The sequence below is a fragment of the Anas platyrhynchos genome, chromosome 7 (assembly GCF_047663525.1).
Source record: "Anas platyrhynchos isolate ZD024472 breed Pekin duck chromosome 7, IASCAAS_PekinDuck_T2T, whole genome shotgun sequence".
NCBI lineage: Eukaryota > Metazoa > Chordata > Aves > Anseriformes > Anatidae > Anas > Anas platyrhynchos.
In genome coordinates, this window is record NC_092593.1 from 21,332,059 (window position 1) to 21,352,943 (window position 20,885).

Sequence of the window (20,885 nt, forward strand, 5' to 3'; positions counted from 1 at the left end):
ATAACACATAAATATTTGGATTGTGGATCAAAGCAGCGTATTTCCAGCATTTCTACTTCAACAAAATTGTTTTTTATTCCCACTTATCCACTTCACTCTGGCTTCTCAATGATCTGATATCTGGACAGAGAAGCAAAAACAGCATCCCAGAAGTGCTACTCCCATTTTTGTTTGTATTTTTAATCATGTACGAAGAACTTCCCAGTGAGTGCCTAGGGACTGAAAAGATAGGGGAGTGGCTTGATAAGATTTGCTGCAATTTAGAGTAAGAAGCATTTCAAGAGAGCACACCCTGTTTTTCTGCTAAGTATTCACTGACAAGGCTGCTGAGCAGTGGTGAAGAAAATGAAATAGCACAAGCTAAACAAGAAGCATAAGCAGTAACATTTTACAATCTTGCTTTGGGAGTTCCAGCTCCTGCTCCGCAGTCTCACGATTTTCAAAAATTGTTACAGAAGGCTTTAAATTATTAGAAAAATATTTTACAACTCACAGAACCAAAATGTTTATGGATTAAAATAATAAAGAGTTTCACTGCATAGGTAATAACTGATATAGAAATTTGGTCAAAAGCTGCACTATCATCTACTTTATCTCAGTGAAAGCTCTCTAAAGGGTGGAGAGTAAGTAAAAATTACTTCAAGGAAAGGTCCCGTTCAATATTCCCAATTTTTGCAAAAATTGGTAATGTCTTCAACAGCAAAGGTCAAATGGCTCTGCTTCATAGACATGGATCTGGCTGCCAAAAAGAGCAGAAGGATCATTCTGAGCTGTCAGCACCACTCAAGCACTAATTACTTAAACTCACTTGTCAGTATTACTCCTGGTAAGGTAACTCCTGAGGGAATACTTCTAAAGCTTTCGTAACAGCCAGCTCAGTTAGCACTATCTCAGCAGTTTTGTTTGTTTATAAGATGAACAGCCACCAGCCTTCTGAAAAGCTCATCCAAATGCTTTGAGGGACACTGTAACCACTTTGGAATGTCCTGTTCTAAGGGCTGGATCTTCAGTGATTTGTCCAGCCTGGAAAAACAGATAAAGTTGTTGCTGGTGAAAGACAATCCAACCTCTTCCTAACTATAGCTCTCACAACTCAGTTACTGGTCACTGGGAATTCTAATTTCACTCCTTGTATTTAAACAGTTACATCAAAAAAATAAAAAAATAAATAAATAAAGCACAAGGTAATGATCTGTGATGATATGGTGTGCTGCTTAGGTAAACATCTACGTAGGTTTACATCTAGAGTGCTGCTCTCAAAGTGTATGAATGATACAGCAGCTATGGCAGAGGTTGCTGAGTAGCCACGCACCACAGGCATCATACAGGCAGGAGGCCATTTCCGCTTCTCCAAAGTAACATGCAAGTAGTCCAGTTTTCTACTTTGTAGGTTCTTACAAACCTGAAGTCACAGTCATCCTGCTTCTACACCTGGCAATGCAGCAGCACAAAGAAAGTTCGTGTTAGCTGATGTCCTGACAACTGCTAAGAGAAGCAGCAAACAGAGAACAGGCACTGTTCTGAAAAAACATCAACACGCTCGAGGAGAGAGAGGCCTTTGGAAAGAACAGAGATCTTGAACTACTGTGGCACGTATCCACAGCAATGGTAAACAAAAGCAGGTGTTCACTGATCCATAAGACCTGACAGCCCCATTCAGGCTATGCCAGTAGGGGTTTATGTCCTGAACTCATGTTCGAATCCTGTGTGCAGCTGAGCCCTCAGCAGCCAACTGTACGATACAGTTCCCTCCCTCATGTAACTGTGCAATCCCCTCTGATGTTGCAGCAGTGCTAAAGATTGCTTCAGATCCCGTACCAATCCAACACAGGGATCAAGTGGGCAAAAAGAGTTGGAAGAACGGGAAACAAAGAGAAATACTGGCAGGAGTTCCTAACTGTGTTGCATGAAACATCTTCTGCATTAGTCTTTCCATAAAGCCCACTTTAATTGACCCAACAATTATTTTGCTCTTGATTCTGGTTTGGTGTATTCGACACTGTCTGAGCTTTCAAGTTTCTATTTTAAAAACAATTCATTCATATTTAGCGGGCAAAACTGGGCCTCAGATTTCAGTTCAATAAAATTCTGTGTCTGCTCTTGTTACTGGCTGCTTTAACAGGGTTTGCCTGTTAGAGCTATACGAAGTCATTAAAGGTGTATGGGATATATGGACTTACGCTTAAGTAAAATCCACTTGGGTAGAAGGTTCCTAAATGGGACTGTCAGGGTGACTGGATGTAATCAAAGCACTTCACACTTTTTGAAACTATTATTGCAGATTTTCTATAGACTCAATAGTATGATATACCAGTTCATATTTATTTTAAAGAATTTTTTGCAACTCTGACAAAATGTTGTAAGCAAATACTGGAGCCTGATGTACCAGAAAGATATACCAGTTTAGTTGTTTGCAACCTTGATTTTATCATTACAGTTAAAGCTGACTTCAAAATGTCTTAAACTGGGGATATCAGCAGATGAGCCCCAGTATATCATGCTGTAACTTTTTAAGGTGGCTTCAGTTGTCATTATTCACCCAGACCCTGTCACAGGCTAGCATCTCCCTATGACAGGCAGCTGAATGGAAATGTGCTTGTGCTTCAGCTGCTTTAAGGAAAATAATGCGGGTGCTTACAGCTTTGGCAAATTCTCATGGCTTTTGCAGCAGTTGTTAAATTAATGTCCCAGTGCTTTAACAGAAGTTATACTCCTACTGCAAAATTGGCAGGAGGAAACAAGGGCCAGGACCAAATTACTCCAATGCGAAAGTCAGTATCTTACCAACAATAAGCAGAGACAGTGAGCTTGAATTAAGACCTTGGATTCACAAAATTTGTCAGTCTGTCAATGCCCTTAAACTGTTAATGGACCACGGAATTTCTGAAATAGGGCCATGTAGATGATTAAAGGACTGGAGCACCCATCAGATGAGGAGACACTGAGAGAGCTGGGACTCTTCAGCCTGGAGAAGAGATATCTCAGGGGGATCTTATCAGTGTGTACAAAATACCTCAGCCAGGAATGAGTGTTTCTCTCACCACTGCCTGCTCTGCCCCTCAGGCTGGACAGAGAGGTATGTTTGTGGAGAAATGTTTGGGGAGAAACACCCCATGATAGAGACTTCAGTGCAAAGCAGCATCAGGAGTGCTGGCACCTCTCCTTTCCACTAATGGTAATGGTGCAAAACATCCAGCCCAGAACAACGCTTTCTTCACTCATCCTTCTGCACACCGTGACCTTGCAACATGGCAGCTTCACTAGGCTGCTGGGGAAAGTATTGATGCTCTTCTGTGTCCTGTCACTTTGTTTTCCTGCTGGCAGAGCAGAAGTGGTGCCAGCAGTCTCAGGCTGGAAGGGAGCAGAAACAGATGAGAAGCAGAAATGGAAGCAAAGTGGGACACCTATACCTGGCACATCCTAAACTGGGCTGTCTGTACTACACTGCAAAAGGTGGTGCTGACAATTACTTATCTATTAATTTTGGAGCTGGCATCATGCAGATTTAAGTCCAAGGACAGCTGGGCACTGATGGAAATATAACATGAAATGAGCCACATAAGCTCTCAGGTGGTGACAGAACTCCCCATAACACAGTCTATCTTTGTGTCTTGCTGCTACAGGGGACCCAGGCAAAACAAAACCAGCTACACACATTTTCTTGACTGTTTCCATTGCTAAGCACTCTTTTTTTTTTTTTTTCATACACAGCATTTTCTACGGTCTTTTTTTTTCCACTCCAGCAGCCATCTTCCAGCTTCTGGTCTGCTTCTGGTCTCACTGATGCAGTAGACATATTGAAAACTCAATAACCGAAGTTATTAAGCAGGTATTCCATATTACGGCACCAGGTGTGGGGGAGATCGCTGTAACACACACACCAAGGGTTACTGGCAGTGTGCTTATGTTAATGGCATATATACATATTCATTTTATTTCCTGTGAGTCTCTTGCATATTCATCAGGTCTCCAAAGGATCATTAACATAGGTTCCTGCCCCTATTTGCATGCATGCTAGAGTCCTTGGGTGGTCGTCCAGCATACTCTGGTGGTCTTTTGATGAAGGCCAGAAGTCTTCCTCTCTGCTAAACTTCTGATCCTTCCTTTCTTTGACAGACTTCAGCAGTCCAAGCCAGTTCTTGCTGGTTCTATTATCTCTGTGCATACAGTCTTTTACTCCCTTATCTTTAGGGCTGTCCTGTCGCTGTGGTTAACGTACAATTGCGTTATCACAGCTCAATGTTACAACATGTCTGAGGTTCCACTATCCCATGAGGAATACAGACAGAGATGGACAAAGTGTAAGAGATTGAGAAAAGACACCATAATGGGAGCAACTTTGAGTACTACTGATAAAATGACTCCTCTGGGTTGTATCTTGGCCCATTGGAAGGACATTGGCAGGCCACCCAGAGGAGACGTTAATCCTAAAATCTTAGCCAAGTATCGTAACCAATGGTGGACTTAAAACAAGCAAAAAAAACCGAACAAACTAATGTCTCAATGTAACTAAACCGCCTATCCTGGCAGGTCCCAACAGCACAATGCCCAAACACTCCTCCGGATGCAGGCCAGCATCCACGTATGAGAATGGCAAGTATTTGTTTTACATTTCAACACTCGGGAACCCGCTGGGAAGCAGAGCTGATGGTCGTGCCTCCAAGTGTGTTCGGAGCACGCCGCACCGAAGCCTCTCAGCGCGCATCTCCTGTGCATGCCTGGCCTCAGCACCGCGCCGTGCTTTCGATTTGCCCCGGTCGGTCCCGGTTTGCCCCCCGGTGCCGGCGAACCGCTGCCTCGCCCCCTCGGCTCCCCGGCGAAGGAGGGCGCAAGCGGGGCCGGCCCCTGCGGGGTCAGCCCGGCAGCGGCAGCGGGGCGGCTCCCCGGCCCCGGGCCGACCCCAACCCCGCCCTGCCCCTGCCCCTTCCCTTCCCCTCCCCTCTCTCTGTCCCGTCCCGTCCCGTCCCTCCCCTGCGCCGCGGAAGATGGAGGGCTACCGGCGGTTCCTGGCGCTGCTGGTGTCGGCGCTGCTGCTCGGCTTCGTGGCGGTGGTCTGCTCGCTCGTCTGGGTCTTCCGGTACCGAGAGGGGCTCGGCTGGGACGGCGGCGCGGCCGAGTTCAACTGGCACCCCGTGCTCGTCGTCACGGGCTTCGTCTTCATCCAGGGCATCGGTGCGTGGGGCCCCGGGGAGGGAAGGCAAGGGAAAGGAAAGGAAAGGAAGGCGAGGCGAGGCAGCGCTCGCACCGAGACGGGACAAACGGTCCTTTGTAGTAAGGCGAAGCTGCGATGTGTGTTTTGTTTTCTTTTTCTTCGTTTCTTTTTTTCTTTCTTTCCCTTCGAGCACTTGTTTACCCTGGCCTGGGTTTGGTAGCGCTTTGCGCAGTGCTCGAGGTGTGTTTTCCTAGCCAGCCTCGCTTCGGGGGAGCTGGGAACCGAAATGCCAGAACTGCTGCCCAAGGAAAGTTTCTCTCTTTTGGCTGCGTCCCTGCTGGCTCGCTCTCCTGAGTCTCCCGAGCAGAAAGGAAAGTTCAGCACCACTGAAGCCAGACCCGGGAGCGGGGTTGGTGCCAGGGAAGTCGTAGCACCGAAGGCATCACCACGGTGCAGTTCGTCAGTGCAGATGTTGTGCAAATCCTTTTGAGAAATACATTTTTTAAATTAACTTTTAATTCTGTTGCCTGAGTAATACAAAATTTTATTATGACGGGGTGGGATCACTTTTCAATGGTGCATGAACATTTGATCGCACAGGGTTCGGCCTCAGACTAACTTAAAGGCGTCCCGTTACTCGCAACGTGAGCAGTGCCTTTTCTTCTATCATGCACCGCTCCTGTGGTAGGCCGTGAGGGCGAGCGCTGCTCTTTGATGCCAACAGGAATGTGGAGTTTGAACTATGTGGTTTTGCTGCTAGTGTAATGAGCTAATTCCATGAAAATGACTAAATTAGAGATGATACAGTTGATAAATTGTAAGAATTTAGGAGAGATAAATGCAATACTCTCAGGAAAGCTTAAAAAACAGATAATGACAGAGCACCACAGAGATGCTAACTAGCCAGGTAATATATTTGAACTAAAGCTTAATGCTAAAAATAAGGGCACCGGACAGTACCTTAAAAATCCTGAAATCTGGGAGTTAATGTTTATGCTAATGGTGTTAAAGCAAAAGGAGAAATTTGACAGACGTAACAGCTCCCAACGGTATGTTCTGATAAAGTCAGTGACCAAATTCTTGCTAGTTTCAACGTTCAGAGAATACACTAAGAAATGTCAGTAATTTCTCAAAGAAGGGCAAATGAATGTTGCAGGCAACAGTGGAAATTCTTCCTGTTTTACCACTGACTTCTCAGGGGGGAGGTGAGGGGAAGACTTTACTGTTTTTAAGTAACAAAGAGCCTCTAGAGGCTTAAAGCATAAATGTAAACAGAAGTATTTTTTCTTTGTAATAGGGGGAATTAACTTAGAATTTCATTGCTAGTAACCTTATTTACATTTGCTTCGTTGCTGAATGATAGATTGCACTCACCCCGCCAGGAAACATGTCCAGCACATCTGGACATTCATTCCCGTGGAACGTGGTGTTTGGATCGCATGTGTGCTCGCTCTGCTGCAGGAGCTCAGCCAGTCGGAGGCTGGAAGATGCAGGAGGAATGGGTGGCTGCCTACTTCTGGTTATGTAGGGAATTTGGTGATTTGAACAGACGCTGCAAATTCAATTTTCTCAGCGGCAGTGGGGTGTGTTCTGTGCTTCGTTGCTTTAAGTTACAAATAAGTTTTGAGCAATAAAAATTCTTTGAAGCTGTTTTATATAATGTTGCTCAATAGGTCATGTGAAGTGTAATTTCAGGCTACAAATAAGTAATGAAGAACACCTGTGACTACACTAAGATAAATAGTACTTGTTGTGATCAAACTACTGTGCTTTTTCTTTTTAAAGACCTAGAATTGTTGCAGAAAATGGGGGGAGGTTTTCTGCAGAACTTACTCACTTGCTTCTATTTCCTCTGAAACTTGGTTTGCCCCTGTTTCAGAGTAAGGATGTTTCCTCAAGCCTTGTGTAGGGTAAGAGTATTTGTAAAGTAAATGGAAGTTTACTGTGGCTTGAAAAAAAAAAAAGAACATACACAAGAAATTCATTAATAATAGAGCATTATTTGGAGTTGGAAATTCTGTTACATTATAAAGAAGCAAAGTTGCAGACTGATGTAGTATTATATAAAATTAGGTGAAACAGCAGCAGATCAGACACTACTCTGGATCTGATTGAATTCAATGGCAGACTTCTGTCAACTACATTTCAAAGTAATTTGGATGAGTCTGGGGAATAGCTTATTTCTTTGGGTACATACAAGAAAAATAAGTAGTTAAAAAAAAAAAGTTGTTAAACGTGGAAAGGAATAGCTAAATAACCTTGGATAAATTTGTGTGCAGGATTTGAAATAGTAATGAAATCACCTGTTTCTTGAGTTCACTGAAGTCTGTACAAAGGATAGAACTGTATTGTTGGTCTGTGGGAGGCAGAAGGGATGACCATAATAATGTGGATGTGGGGAAGTACATTGCTGTATATAACTTGTCACACAAATGAAAAAGCTGTAGGCATGGTAGTATTAATACTGATATTTGTGGATCAGTACCTGTACGTAAATGATACCTGACAAAACGCTGGCAGTGCACAGTAACTGTTCAGATGATGTTTCTAGACTTTAAAGTGGAGAAAAAATACAGGCAATGAAAGTTCATGTGCATATTAGCACATTTGTTTAAAAGAATAAGATAGGGAAAACACATGAGGAAAAATTATTTTACATCGTAATTGTTGCACAATGACTGTAGACACCAGGGCACGCTCCAAAGCAGTATTTACTTGCTGTTTCATGTTTGGTCTGTAAATGATAATGCTTGGTTCCTTCCAAAGGACTAATTATGAGATCTCCATTATGATCTAATGCAGAATAAAATATTTTTGAGGGTTTCTCAACTCATTACCTCATAAAAGGATATTTTTTTATCTACAGAGGTGTGACAGTTTATGTTGGATACTGAGGAACAGCAAAACGCGTTTTGGGGTTGTGGAAAATTGAATAAAGACAATCAGAACAAGGAGGATGGGGTAGTCTCTCATCCTATTCTACTCTGTCTCTCATCCTTGGGTCAGTCTTTTATGGTATTTATTAGTTACATTTAACCTCTGCACAATAAAGTTTTTAGCGAGGTTGACGCTATGTCTTGGAAGATACTGGCACAACTAATATTCCTCATCAGATATGATTTATAAATATAATGTAACTTGTATTTTAAATAGGCTTAAAATGAGGACATGGCCTAAAGACAGCAATACATCGATAAAAGAGTATAACATGAATGTTATGTAAGAGATCTTGCAGAGAAAAAAAGAAGGAAAAATCCTGGTCTACCACATTACTGCGTGGCGTTCAAGAGTCAATTAATGTCAGGTTGGATGGGGCTTTGAGCAACCTCATCTAGTGAAAGGTGTCCCTTTCTGTGCCACGGGGGGTTGTACTAGATGACCTTTAAAGACCCTTCCAACCCAAGCTATTCTACAACTCTGTGAAATTTCATCTGTACGGATGAAATTGGATTAATGGGTGAGACAATTTAACAGCTCGCTCTGGCTGAAATATTCTACGTTTTTGCTCCACTTTCCCCTTTCAGCTTTCTCCTTGACTCTGGCTTCATCTTCCTCCTGCCTCATTTCTGCCATCTCTGGCTGTTGTCAGATCCATAAACAATCCTTTCCCTGCCACCCTACTCCTCCAGTATTTTTTTTTTTCTGGAATAGCAAGTTGAATTGTCTTCACAAAGGTTCTCAGAAGTGCCACAGACAGGAGAAGGGAGATAGCGGACAAGGTGCAACAGCCAGAAGAGCAGGTGCAAATCTGTTTTGAAGTAATCATATTCTTTCATCTTTAAATCATATCTAAAGATAATGCTTGCTCCAAATTATCTGACAAACGCAATTACCTCTGCTTTGAATATAACAAAACATCTGATAAAAGGAAAAGTGGTTAATTCCTGGAGTTTCTAACGTTCACTGAGCTTTAGAATTCTGAGGAATTTGAAGGGCAAGTGACTTCTGAGCTGCAAGGGTCTCATCAGAGGCAGGCTCTGAAGAGGTAGTTTTCTTGATGACTTTAGAGTCCTTTGAAATTATAAATAGGGACTTAATTTATTGGGTTTACTTCATTCATTCTAGTGCTAATGTGTTTCCCAAAGAATCTAGTGGCCATGCAGAACTTGCCAAAGGCTAGCAGTAGGATCATCCAAGAAGCACAAGAGGAGTGAAGCGAATTGTTCCCTTCTGGCAGCTGGGAGGTGTTGTGTAGTGCAAGCCCAGTGCATCCCCAGAACCATGCCACGCGCCCTCTGGGGTAGGAGGTGTCCCATTAGCAATCCATTATACTGCACTGCAGCACGCACCAGTCAGAAGTACTAGAGAGCTCACTAGAATTTTGCTTTGTGTATTTGGCGATGAACAAGGTGTCCTATGCAACATAAATATTTCAAGATCACTCCACCCTATGTGATGTGCTTTAAAATCAGAGTTCAAAGCAAGAGTGAGATCAGAGTGAAGCAGCTGTGTCTAAGGATGCCTAGACTTGAATAACGTCAATCCTCTTACTAAGAGAGATGTTGTACATAAAGGAAGTTCTTTACAGGACTGCTTTAACACGACGCTACTAAAAGTGCTATAACTGTGTAAGTGCTTTGATCACAGGCTAATTTAAATTTGAGATGAAATTACAGATTACAGCTGAGTCACTCTTTTAGGAGCGCCACTGAAAGCCTAAGGTCCTTCCTCCTCTCTGCATTGTTCTCTGGAGTGTCTTGTTCCCTCCTGCTGGTTGGAGAAGCACCAGTTGTGACAAAGCAGGGTGGGGGAAGCAGAAAGGAAGTGAAAGTGGTGATGAGGAAAGGGGACTGTGCCTTTTGTCAGTGCTAAACTGGCAGGTCTACTCAACTTGCAATGTTTAACTTCACACAGTCCTTACTGAAAGGGGATTAAACCAAAACATTTGTTCTGGGTTACAGCACATAACATGCTAATGCATGGCATTGCTAGTAAGTGTCCAAGCCATTTATGTGCTTTTCTCTTACAATATTTCCTAAAGGTGGACAGACAAAAAGTTTCATGGCCCATACAGAGATCTGAGACTAAGTGGATATGGAGCTTGATAGTGATTTTGAAAGTTAAATAGATGACAGTGTCTTATGCACCAAAGAAAAGTGTTAGACAAAAATTTTAGCCTGGACATGACCCTTTGAGAACCAAGGCTGAAATCTGAGACCAGGATCTACTCAGCTTAAATTGACTTCAAGGTATTTAGAGTCCAGTATTCTGTTCCACTTGGAACAAACTATTGATAATAGACAAAGCATGGAAGATTTACTGGGAATATCTTGATAGGATACTGAGGTTTGGTTGTGACCTTTTGGCTTACCAGCTGTAATACGTTAGAAATCCTTGATGCTAAATTCTGCCTAATGCAGGCAATTATTTCAATATTAACAAGCTATAAGATTACTGTATAAATTTTGGGGAACTGTTGTAAGTGATCATAAGCTCATTGTGCTGAATCACATATCAAATTATGTCATATAGACTGAGTACTGTCAAGCTGTCTTTAAAGCAAGGCTTCTATCTTCCTGATTTTTTTCTCTTGCCTCTTTTAAAAAGTAGAAAGTTGAGAACTATCTAAATGCTGTATATATTTAAATATTTTAAGGGACACTTTCATTCCAGTATTATATATTTACACAGTATGTAAAAGCATGTATTGATTTAAAATCTGCTTGTAGACTGGAAATTCCACTTGTGAACAGTGTTTTCTTTGTGAATTATGTAGTGGAGTGCTGTATTTCCTGGCATGTATCCAAGTCAATATACATATGTGTAAACAGAACTTTAAAATTAATTTGCCATTTATTCATTGCGACATTGAGTGTTTTTTGTTTGTTTGTTTGTTTTTGCATAAAAATATAAGGTTATGAAGAAGTAATGAGGAAAGCACGTGAGAATTACTTAAGTAAATACTTAATGTTTGGAGGTAGTATCAGGTAATAGATATTTTATTTTCTAGTGCGTTTATTTTCTCATGAGTGTTTGGAATGGAAACTTCTTTTCAAACCTGGATATATTCTTTGGTTTTGATACAGCTAATTATATATAAGGATTTGAATATCATTTTATAAGCAGAAACCTTAAATCAAGATTTGATGAATCAGATGAATGGAGCACAGCCTTTTTGCCCAGGCAAGGTATTAGCATGTATTGGTCAAAGGAATGGGTCTGCTCATAAATATTTGTCCCCTGTTATCTGAATGTACTTGTGTGTATAGCACACATCCAGAAATACTACAAGTTTTTATTCAGAAGTACCTGGGGCTTCAGTGATCTGGTCTGGTCTGTGTGCAACAGACAGGGGTCAGTCATGGCAGCGAAGGAGCAGTGAGGACCTCGAGGAAAGAGGAGTGCTCCAGGCTTACTTGCATTTAAGTGTTTCAAGAGTTGTAGCTGCTAGATCCTATTATTTCTTAAAGTAGGATTATGATTCCCTTATGCTGGGTAGCCCTTTCCTGTCTAAAACAGTCCTACTAATATCAAGGTAATAGATACAGCTATATAAATATCTATGTAATTAGTAAATAGCATCACGAAAAGTTGCAAAGAGAATAAACATTAAAAAAAAAAAAATCTTGCACCCTTTCTCAGTGTGTGATCTTCTGGATATAAGAATTAGGCCTTATTCCTCCAATCTGGCTAGTAGCAAAAAAATCGAAATCCTATGCAGACTTCCTGTTAGATCAACTTAAGTAACAAGGAAAAGATGACAAGTTTTTTACTGGTACTTTTTTGAAACACACTTGAATTTTTCAAAAAGTTAGGAATAAATTTCCCTAAAAGCTATATTTACGCCTCAGTTGTATATTTGGAATATGCTATGTGTTAGGCTATGTAGAAGAAAAAGCTTTTTAATAGATTTTTTTTTTTTTTTTTTAAGGATTAAAGGTCAGATTTTCCCTAATTTACAATAGAAATATGTGAATGATGCATGATTATCGAAATCTTAGAGAAGCTATACTGTAAGGCATAACATCTTGTTTCTCTTCTTTCTTTAGCCATTATTGTGTACAGGTTACCTTGGACCTGGAAGTGCAGCAAACTCCTAATGAAGTTCATACATGCTGGATTAAATACCATAGCTATGATTCTTGCCATTGTTTCTATGGTAGCCGTGTTTGAATATCACAATGCCAGGAATATTCCCAACATGTACAGTCTGCACAGCTGGATTGGGCTGACTGCTGTTATATTTTATTCTCTCCAGGTCAGAATCTAACTGTATCTTTAAACCGATTGTAAAGCTAAAGAACGTGTTGAGTAATTCAGGTACTATAGGCCCTAAATAATAATATATCATATCCTGCAATTCTACAATATGCTCTTAACTATTAGGATACCCATCTTAAATTCTGTGATTTGGCAAATTAGCATGTAAATGAGCAAGTACTGGATCCTTGACCTCAAGGAAAAAAGTATTTTAAAGCATGTTTTGTTTACTTGCTGGGTTTATTTACTGTTCAATTATACAGTAGTGTTTTTCTAAGTTCTATAAACTGTTGAAGTTAAAGCAAGTGATTTGGTTTGTTGGTAGCATATTTAAACAGAGCTTTTATTGAGGAATTTTCAAATGAAGTAATTGCTTTTCCCTTTTTTGTTGTTGATGTTTCTTTTGCAGTTAGCATAAGTTTATAAATTTAAAATTTTTTCTTGGTCTCAGGACTTCTCTATCACCACAACGAGCGCAGCAGGGGGCAGTGCAGACCTAAAGGCTCTGACATTAAATTAGTTACTATAGAGAAAACAGTTTTTCTGAATCAGCAAATCTTTGATAAATGTTCATGTGCTTGCTTTTAACTGCTCCTATTGCCAGAGAGTTGGAGTTACCATAATTTAAAAGGAACTAACTTGATATATTTTGCATTTGGCTTAGAGAAAGAGCAGGTGTGCCCTGACATGTAGCGTACACATACAGCTGTAATGTTTCTGTGCCTAAAATTCTGAAGTCCTTCTATTTTGTAGAAATAGAAAACAGTTAACTAGGAAGAAGAAATCTTATGTGTGGGGCATTAATGCTTTTGTCCTTCACTGCTCAGGCTAGGACTAGTATTGGAACAGTGTTTTTAACACTCAGGAAAAAAAAAGAAGGCATATTGCCGCATTGTTAACTATATACTTTATAGTTGAACAACTACAGCTAATGAATAAGAGAATAATGTTCAGATTTTCCTCATCTTAATAGCAGTTATTTCAGGGAAATCTCTGCTGCCACTATCAGTATTTTTTTCTAATGGTTAAGATGAAGAACTGTGAATAACATCTGCTTTTCATTTTGCTACTCTAAACATGATCAATGGCACTTAACTAAATGCCTTGTCTGTTTGATCAATAGAATAGTGATGTGACTTCTTCCAAACGGGGAAGTAAGTCTCTAGTCAGACTGATATTTTTGAAGCGATTGAGAAATATTGTTAGGAAAGAGTCATAAAACAGCATTTCCGTTAGTGGAAATGTCTTCATTTCCTCAAAATTAAAGAAATTAATTAAACTTAATTAATTTAATTTTAACTTAAATTAAACTAATTTAATTAAACTCTCAAAATTAATAAATTATTGAGGGGGGATGCTCACATAATACTAGACCTGCAGGAATAGTAGTGTACATATATTATATTTAAGCCAATGTATATTAATATAGTACAGCACAAGGACACCAATAGGACAGAAATGTCAAATGGACACCATTTCTTGGAAAGCAGTGACTCTGGAAAGAAGTGCCTGAAGAAACCAGTACGCAATACTATGGAATACATTTTTTAACTTTTAATTTCAAAAAAAAATGCAAAGAAAATCTGGAAAAGTAATTTGAGAGCTAGAAAAACTGTCTTCTAGTGAAAGACTTAAAAAGCTCCAATTGTTTAGCAGATATAGAAGGAGATTAAGACATGACTTGATTAAGGTGTATTAAAAAGCTTCCCTGGGAGAAAATAACCAGCTCTTTAATCCAACATGGAAAGACAAAACAAGAATGAAGGCTGGAAATGAAAACAATTTGAAATACAAATTCACGTACTACTTCTCATTTAGCAGCAGGGTTAAGTTAAGGGAGAACAAACTAAAGAAAGGATGCAGCCTTAAGGTGCCAGTGCAAGCCTGTGACTGAAAACACCATGTGACATGATGCACTCTCCTCTGTCACAGACGTAGCACTAATGGGAGGACTCGTGGCCCTGAACAGCTTCACGCTACCCACACACATCTTCACTCTGTAATGCCAGTAGACAACTGCCCTTCTAGAGGCGTGTCCTTTAATTTATAGAAAGCTCTAACTGGGTAAAATTCTTTAGACCACTCAAGACAAAAGGTTAAACTGCCTTCTGATCTTCATTTATGTGTAAATCCCTAACAGGAGGGGAGAATAGGACTTGAAATTGAAGGGACTGTAAACATGTAGCTAGTCATTCCTTTAATATCTGATTGAGTTATTGACAGTGAAAACTTGCGTTTCCTATACTCAGATTGGTAGCAGTTTTAGCATTACCAGTAAGTTTGGACACTGATATGAGGTGGGATTATTTATCAAATATCTAACGTCTGCTTCCCGGGCACTAATCCGGAATGATTGCCTTGGTTTTGCAAGGAAACCCATTCAAAAATAAAAATGCCAATTCTTGTCAAATTTGTACCTGAAAACATCTCAAATTTCAATTTTTATAATGGTTTTGATTGTGACTGAGACATGCAGCTTGTTTTCCCTAAAGCTTTAACCATTAATCTGTTTTGTGTTTAGCTTTTCTTGGGCTTTGCTGTCTTTCTGCTCCCATTTGCTCCAGTTCCTCTCCGAGCGGCTCTCATGCCAATCCATGTTTATTCGGGTCTCCTCATCTTTGTAGCAGTGATTGCATCAGCTCTCATGGGAATCACAGAAAAGCTTATATTTTCTCTGTAAGTATTTTTTTTTTTTCCCACCTGTTTATTAAATTTATTCATTGCATACTGTAATTCTGTTTGTATAGAACAGTAATGATCTAGTATTGGGACATTCTTTGGTTTTGTTTTTTAAAAAGACCTCTTATCTATCAGAGGACTGCTGGTTTAGACCAGGATTGTCTTTAAAACAACTTTTTTTTTTTTTTTTCTCTTTGCAAATGAAAAGTTCTGCATATAGTGAATCCCCACCAGAGGCAATTTTTGTCAACTGTCTTGGTCTCTTGATTGTCACATTTGGTGCGCTTATTTTGTGGATGGCAAGCAGGCCTCACTGGAAGCGCCCACCAGAAGAAAGCACTAAAGTTCAGCGGCCCAACGGCGGGGCTCCGGAAGGCGTGGAGGCAGAATCTACCATGACGGATTGCAGTAATGCAGACAGATCTGACGCGGGGTTCAACAGTGATGCGGCCAGAAAACGAAACTTCAAACTTGATGAAGCAGGCCAACGATCAACTATGTAAAGAAAATACATAGAAAAGCAGTACTAGTATACTGCCCAAAAGCCTGTTCCTTCCAACTCGGTTATATGGAGATATATATATAGGTTGCAATTTTATTTACAGTATGGCTTGCTCAAAGACATTCAAGCTTTCTGCATATGAATTTAAATTCCAGTGAGTCCCAAACACATTATATTGGTTCATGCTCAGTCCTCATTTAAAGAAAAATGAATGGCATTGCATAATGGGAACACGTTTTCCACGTCACTTTTTAAATTAATGTTTTTATCTCTTACAGTCATGAAAAGTTATGGAGACTAAATTATGTTCTGAGAGATTTTACAGGTATGAATGAAAGCTGTGACGTGTACCAGAGAACAGAATTTAGCTGTAAGCCCATGCTAACGTTTACTTTTTTAAGGACTTGATTTCTCAAGTTGACTAACCCCTCACAAACAACTAAGACCTATAGGCTTTGAGGTCACTCAGCACTTTGCAGAGTTGCACTGTACAAGTTTTTAGTCTAAAATTTTGAATTCAGACAAAGAAATAGAACAATTTGCCTGTTATCATAGTGAAATGTTATGTGGCTTTTTAAAACTTCATGGAGTTTTTTGTTGTTTGTTTGATTGTAATCAGAATGTATCTGTTGAATTTCTACCAAATATATATATTTTATAGAGATAACATATACTTTACTGAAATCTTAGGAAACTGCAATGCTTCCAAGAATTTGTCTTGGAAAGCTATAGATACGCACTTAGAAAAATATGTATTGCTTAACCAAATCTTCTTTCTATCCCAGAAGGCAGCATTTTACTATCTTGATTTGATCGTACAGTTCCTATTGATTTATGGCAGTAGACTAGAAATTAGTTGGTTAGAAACCAGAGTAGACTGGTAGTGATATCAGATAAGAAAGGAGCTTGAAGTGAGAGATGTTTTCTGCCAAGAAACAGATGAGCTTTGCTGATTTGATTAAAATACTACCAGTTAACTGAAAGCTGATTTTGCCATCTCTGTACTGGTGTCACAGTCATTATTGTGATAAGAATTAAGACATAATTTAGTCTACAAGCAAGCTACATTAACTCTGACCTCTTTTATTTGAAATTAAAGCGTTAAATAATGCAGTTCAAGTCTCTACTGGCACTTTAGTTTTATAGTTCTTTCTAGTAATCAGTGTATTAATGTATTATGCTCATTCAGTTCTTTCACAGATACAAACAATACTTTTTTATTACCACAGAAGAATAATTGTAATAGATTATTTTGATTGCACATTTCCAAAGTGACGAGCCTTTCTATTATAATGTCTTCTAAACGCTACAGAACCCATTAAAAGTCATCTTGGTAACTGCAATACCTGTTCTAAATTTACCATTCTTCATGTTGCATAGACTGTTTCAGGCATTAGATCATTTCCTTTTTAAGGCTAGATAAATTTGCATCTATCTAATTAAAATATTCAAACATATTAAACTTTGGCAAATACATATTTTTGTAGTTAGTGTTGCATTAATACAAACAATTTTGGTTATGCATTATTTTGCATCTTTGACAAAAAGCACCTCAGTTCCTGTTATTTGATTTGTGATAACATTTAATTATTTGGTGAGTGCAGTATAGAAAGCTAGCAGAGCACATTATTAGAAAAAAAAAAAAAGTTACCTATTGTGCTATTTGGTACTCAAGGACTACATCCCAGAGTTCTGCTTTCACTTACATATACATGTGGATGCTTAAGACCCATCTAGCATTGGTGACCTGTTTCATGTGAGAAAACGCTTGTCCAGTCCCAGTGTGCACAATGGATTGGACAGCTTTTTCCTTGTTTTTCAAGCTCTACACAATCGTTTGTTTTCCCTAAAATTGTTCTGGGCAGCTACAGCATAAAATCCAAGCAGTACTACTAGCAGCTTTCTGAAAGAAAAATGAGAACATTTGTTTTACTTGAAATGAGTGCTCAACTGACATGATGTTATGCATCCTACTGTGTATATTACATATTAAGTAGCAAAAGGGATTTGCTGTAGCTTCTGGAGAACACTAAACTGTGCTACCATTTTTTCTTGTGATCTCTTTGTGTTCTGCTCAAATAAGCCTGTGTTTCTGGTGAAATCAGTAAGCATTTTGTTACAGCTGGTGGATGCACATCTAGTCTTTGTGTGAGATGCTCTGTTAATGCTTTTGAAGTATGAGTTCATGTATGCAATTCACAACACGAGGACCACAGGCAACTTTAAGTTGGTGTGTATTGCTTTGTTGCTGAGTCTCATCTATGTTTGAACATGAGCCCATTCAATCCTTGCATAGCACTGAGTCATCTAATATAAAGTGTGTGCATGTGTGCAAGGTAGTCCAAGGACTGTTCTGGAATAAACTCTAACCGTATTGTATATTGGGAAGAAAAAAACCCTTTTATTTCCTTTGTTACAACACTGACTTAGAAGTATCAAAATAACAACTTCTGGGTGAACATGCTGTTTAAATTTAAGCTACAGTAACCAGCCTTTTGTTTTCCATTTTATTCCACAAACTGTTCATGACACTTGAAAAAGAAAGGTGGCGTTTCTTTACTTCTCTATTCTGATGATATAAAACTAATTGAAAAACAAGGATTAGCAAACTTTTGGAGGTAGTCTGTCAGACTCTATTTTTGTTTTTCAACTTTGAGGATAAACACAATGGTAAGAAACTCAATGGGAGCTGGGAGATTCCATTCTGGGCAATTATCGTTACAAGCAGGTAATCAGTGATATTTCGTTTGTGTGGTGTGGGCTTCTGGCTGCTTTGAACTTTGGAGGGTCCCTGGGAGTAGCTCCAAGCTCCAAAACCTTGCTCAACCTTAGTGTGTGCCATTTAAAGTAGCCTCAACATGCTATAGACTTTGGCTTCTGCTCTAAATTGATTTAAAAGATCTGTAAGTATCCTTGCAACATATAAGGTTAGTTCAAGTGCTAAATAAAAATACATAGGACTTGGGAGAGTAATTTTCTTTGGAAAAAAATGTACTCATACAGCCACTTCTCAAAGGGGCCTTCCATCACTTTTTCTTTCATACAGATTTTTTTATTTTTTTTTTACCTGTAGTTATGTGCAGTGGTATCAACACAGGAAATAAAAAGGGTGCATTTTCAGAGATATAAAAAGAAGTTATAATTCTAGCTTTTTTACCAGTTTTTGGCATGTGCGAACATCTTCTACATTGTTACGTTTTTACAGGGACATGATTGTACAGCTTACAGTCCAAGTTTGAATTCCCATTAAAACAGGAAGTTACAAAACCTACCAATAAAAGTACTATTTTTAAGATGTCTGAAAAAATAATTACTTTTAATATACTTGCTGTCTTGCTGTACTGAACACAAAGGCAGAACAGTGTTTTTTCTGACATTAATGAAACTGAAAGATAATGGTGTGCAAATTAGATTTTAAAATTGAATGTACAGTAATTATATGTACACATCTTACTACATGTAGCCATGAAGATTGCATATGATATTGTAAATATGGATTACTTATAAACTTGGATATTTTATTGAGAGAGTATCTGATATTGCCAAATATTTTCTAATACGAAAGACTTCCTTTTGTTTTCATATCTGAAAAATCTTTCCTCTGTTTCTAATTGTTCACAAGAACGTAAAGAATTATTTTATTGTTTTGTTACTTGCCTTACTTACTTGTAGATTAAAGCAAATGTTTAATTACAATGTATATTTTCTTACTCTGTTTTATGTTAATAAAAAAGAATTTTCAAGCTTATGATACCACTGAGTGCAGATTTATATTATGGTACTAAAACACAACTTTTTAAATTTGGCAAAAGATTGAATTACTCATATGATTACTTTTTTTGAAAATAGGAGGATATTTTACACTATTTCTTTTTTTTTATTTATTAAAATATTCCAAGTATTGCTGATGATATTCCTCAAGAAATTTATGTACTGTGTAGTACTAGAAGGATAATCAGTATACAATGGAAAATGAAGGAGTTCACTGTTTAAAGAAAATCTGTATTACACCTCGTGATGATACTAGAACTTTCCCATAGCAGTTGTAAGAGGGGAAAAAATATCCTCAGGCATGAGATTGCCATTGCAAATAAGGAAAGATCATAAATTCTGATGTATGACTGTTAAATGGTCACATAACATGCTGTAAGATCCAAATACCCTCAGACACATAGCAACAGGCAAACAACACAGAGCAGATGTTGTGAACTCACAGAATGTTCTGACCCAAACTGAGAAATGATATACGCATACATATAAAAATGTATCCACACATCAAGTTACTCATCAATAGGTTATTGATCATAAAATGCTATAAATAACAAAACCATCTGTATGACCAGATCTGCAACAAAGTAAGAATTAAAGTATGTTCTTGACTTTGGTTAAGAGTAATTGGAAAATCTTCTCAGAGTGTAAAGCATAAACTCATTACTCCTGGATATCATACATGTACATTTGTTTGCTAAACCTTTCTAACATGATCACAATCATGGAGGAGTAAAAAAATACTGTTACAATCATTACTACAACAGAATACTTGCTGTAGTCAAACCTCATTTTGCTGCATTCAAACCAATTCCCTGTATCTGATAACTTCTCTTAACTGTCTTCTGCTGGAGGGCCTTTCTGATAAAATACTCTATATCTTCTCAGTATGTTGGTCATTTCAAAATTCAATACAAGCTGAATTATATTCACACTTAAAAGAGAGGAATCAAAGTTGGGGGGGGGGGGGGGGACTGCATTTGTGTGCAGGCGTGTTTTCTGCAAATATATGATGGAATCCTTATATACAGATTTTTTGCATTGTATTATGGTATGAGCAACACCTTTGATCTCTTTAAGACTAGTGGGATGTAATAAAGAGTAAATTACAACATAGGAAGAGATAAGTATGGGTCAACAAAATGGATGAAAACCACTCCAAGTAATGCAACTTGTAGAAGAGGGGAGGTAAAATGAGAAAATCCAGTTACTCAATGCAGATAACAGAACTCAAAAAAAATAAGCTAGCTCTGACAGAAGAAGAAACAACTAGTATAAATTTCAATTAGCTCAGGTTTGACACTTGTGGTCATTGCAAACTACCAACCAATACATGTCAGCTTGAGGCTTGAGTTTACGGTTGCATCCATGGCCATGTGTACTGACTACTTGGCTCCCACCCTGCCTCTGAAATGTGCAAACTGGTTCTTCAGGCACAGAAATTCAGGCCATGGTCAATGACAAAGCAATGAAGTTCTAGGTGGATTTACTTTACACTATATACTCTACTATTTTAATCTTAAGCATTATTTAGATCTCTTAATTATATGACTCTTCTTCAAAAAGTCTAAGGCTAAGTCCCAG

At 38.8% G+C, this 20,885-nt stretch overlaps 2 protein-coding genes across 3 annotated transcripts in view; one reads left to right on the top strand and one right to left on the bottom strand.

Annotated features, from left to right (window-relative positions):
- The window catches only part of METTL8 (methyltransferase 8, tRNA N3-cytidine), a 116,517-nt gene that overhangs the window by 74,997 nt on the left and 20,635 nt on the right, over window positions 1-20,885 (bottom strand). The gene's annotated exons all lie outside the window — the stretch shown is intronic.
- On the top strand, window positions 4,917-19,281 carry CYBRD1 (cytochrome b reductase 1). The gene is made up of 4 exons (XM_021272013.4): window positions 4,917-5,172; window positions 12,142-12,350; window positions 14,874-15,028; window positions 15,240-19,281. The coding sequence occupies exons 1-4, from the start codon at window positions 4,986-4,988 to the stop codon at window positions 15,532-15,534; spliced, it is 846 nt and encodes a 281-aa protein (XP_021127688.2). The 5' UTR covers window positions 4,917-4,985; the 3' UTR covers window positions 15,535-19,281.

Coding starts and splice junctions, on each gene's coding strand:
- CYBRD1 (XM_021272013.4), top strand. CDS start 4,986: ATGGAGGGCTACCGGCGGTTCCTGGCGCTGCTGGTGTCGGCGCTGCTG. Junction 5,173..12,141: donor CGTCTTCATCCAGGGCATCG/GTGCGTGGGGCC, acceptor TTCTTTCTTTAG/CCATTATTGTGTACAGGTTA. Junction 15,029..15,239: donor GAAAAGCTTATATTTTCTCT/GTAAGTATTTTT, acceptor GCAAATGAAAAG/TTCTGCATATAGTGAATCCC.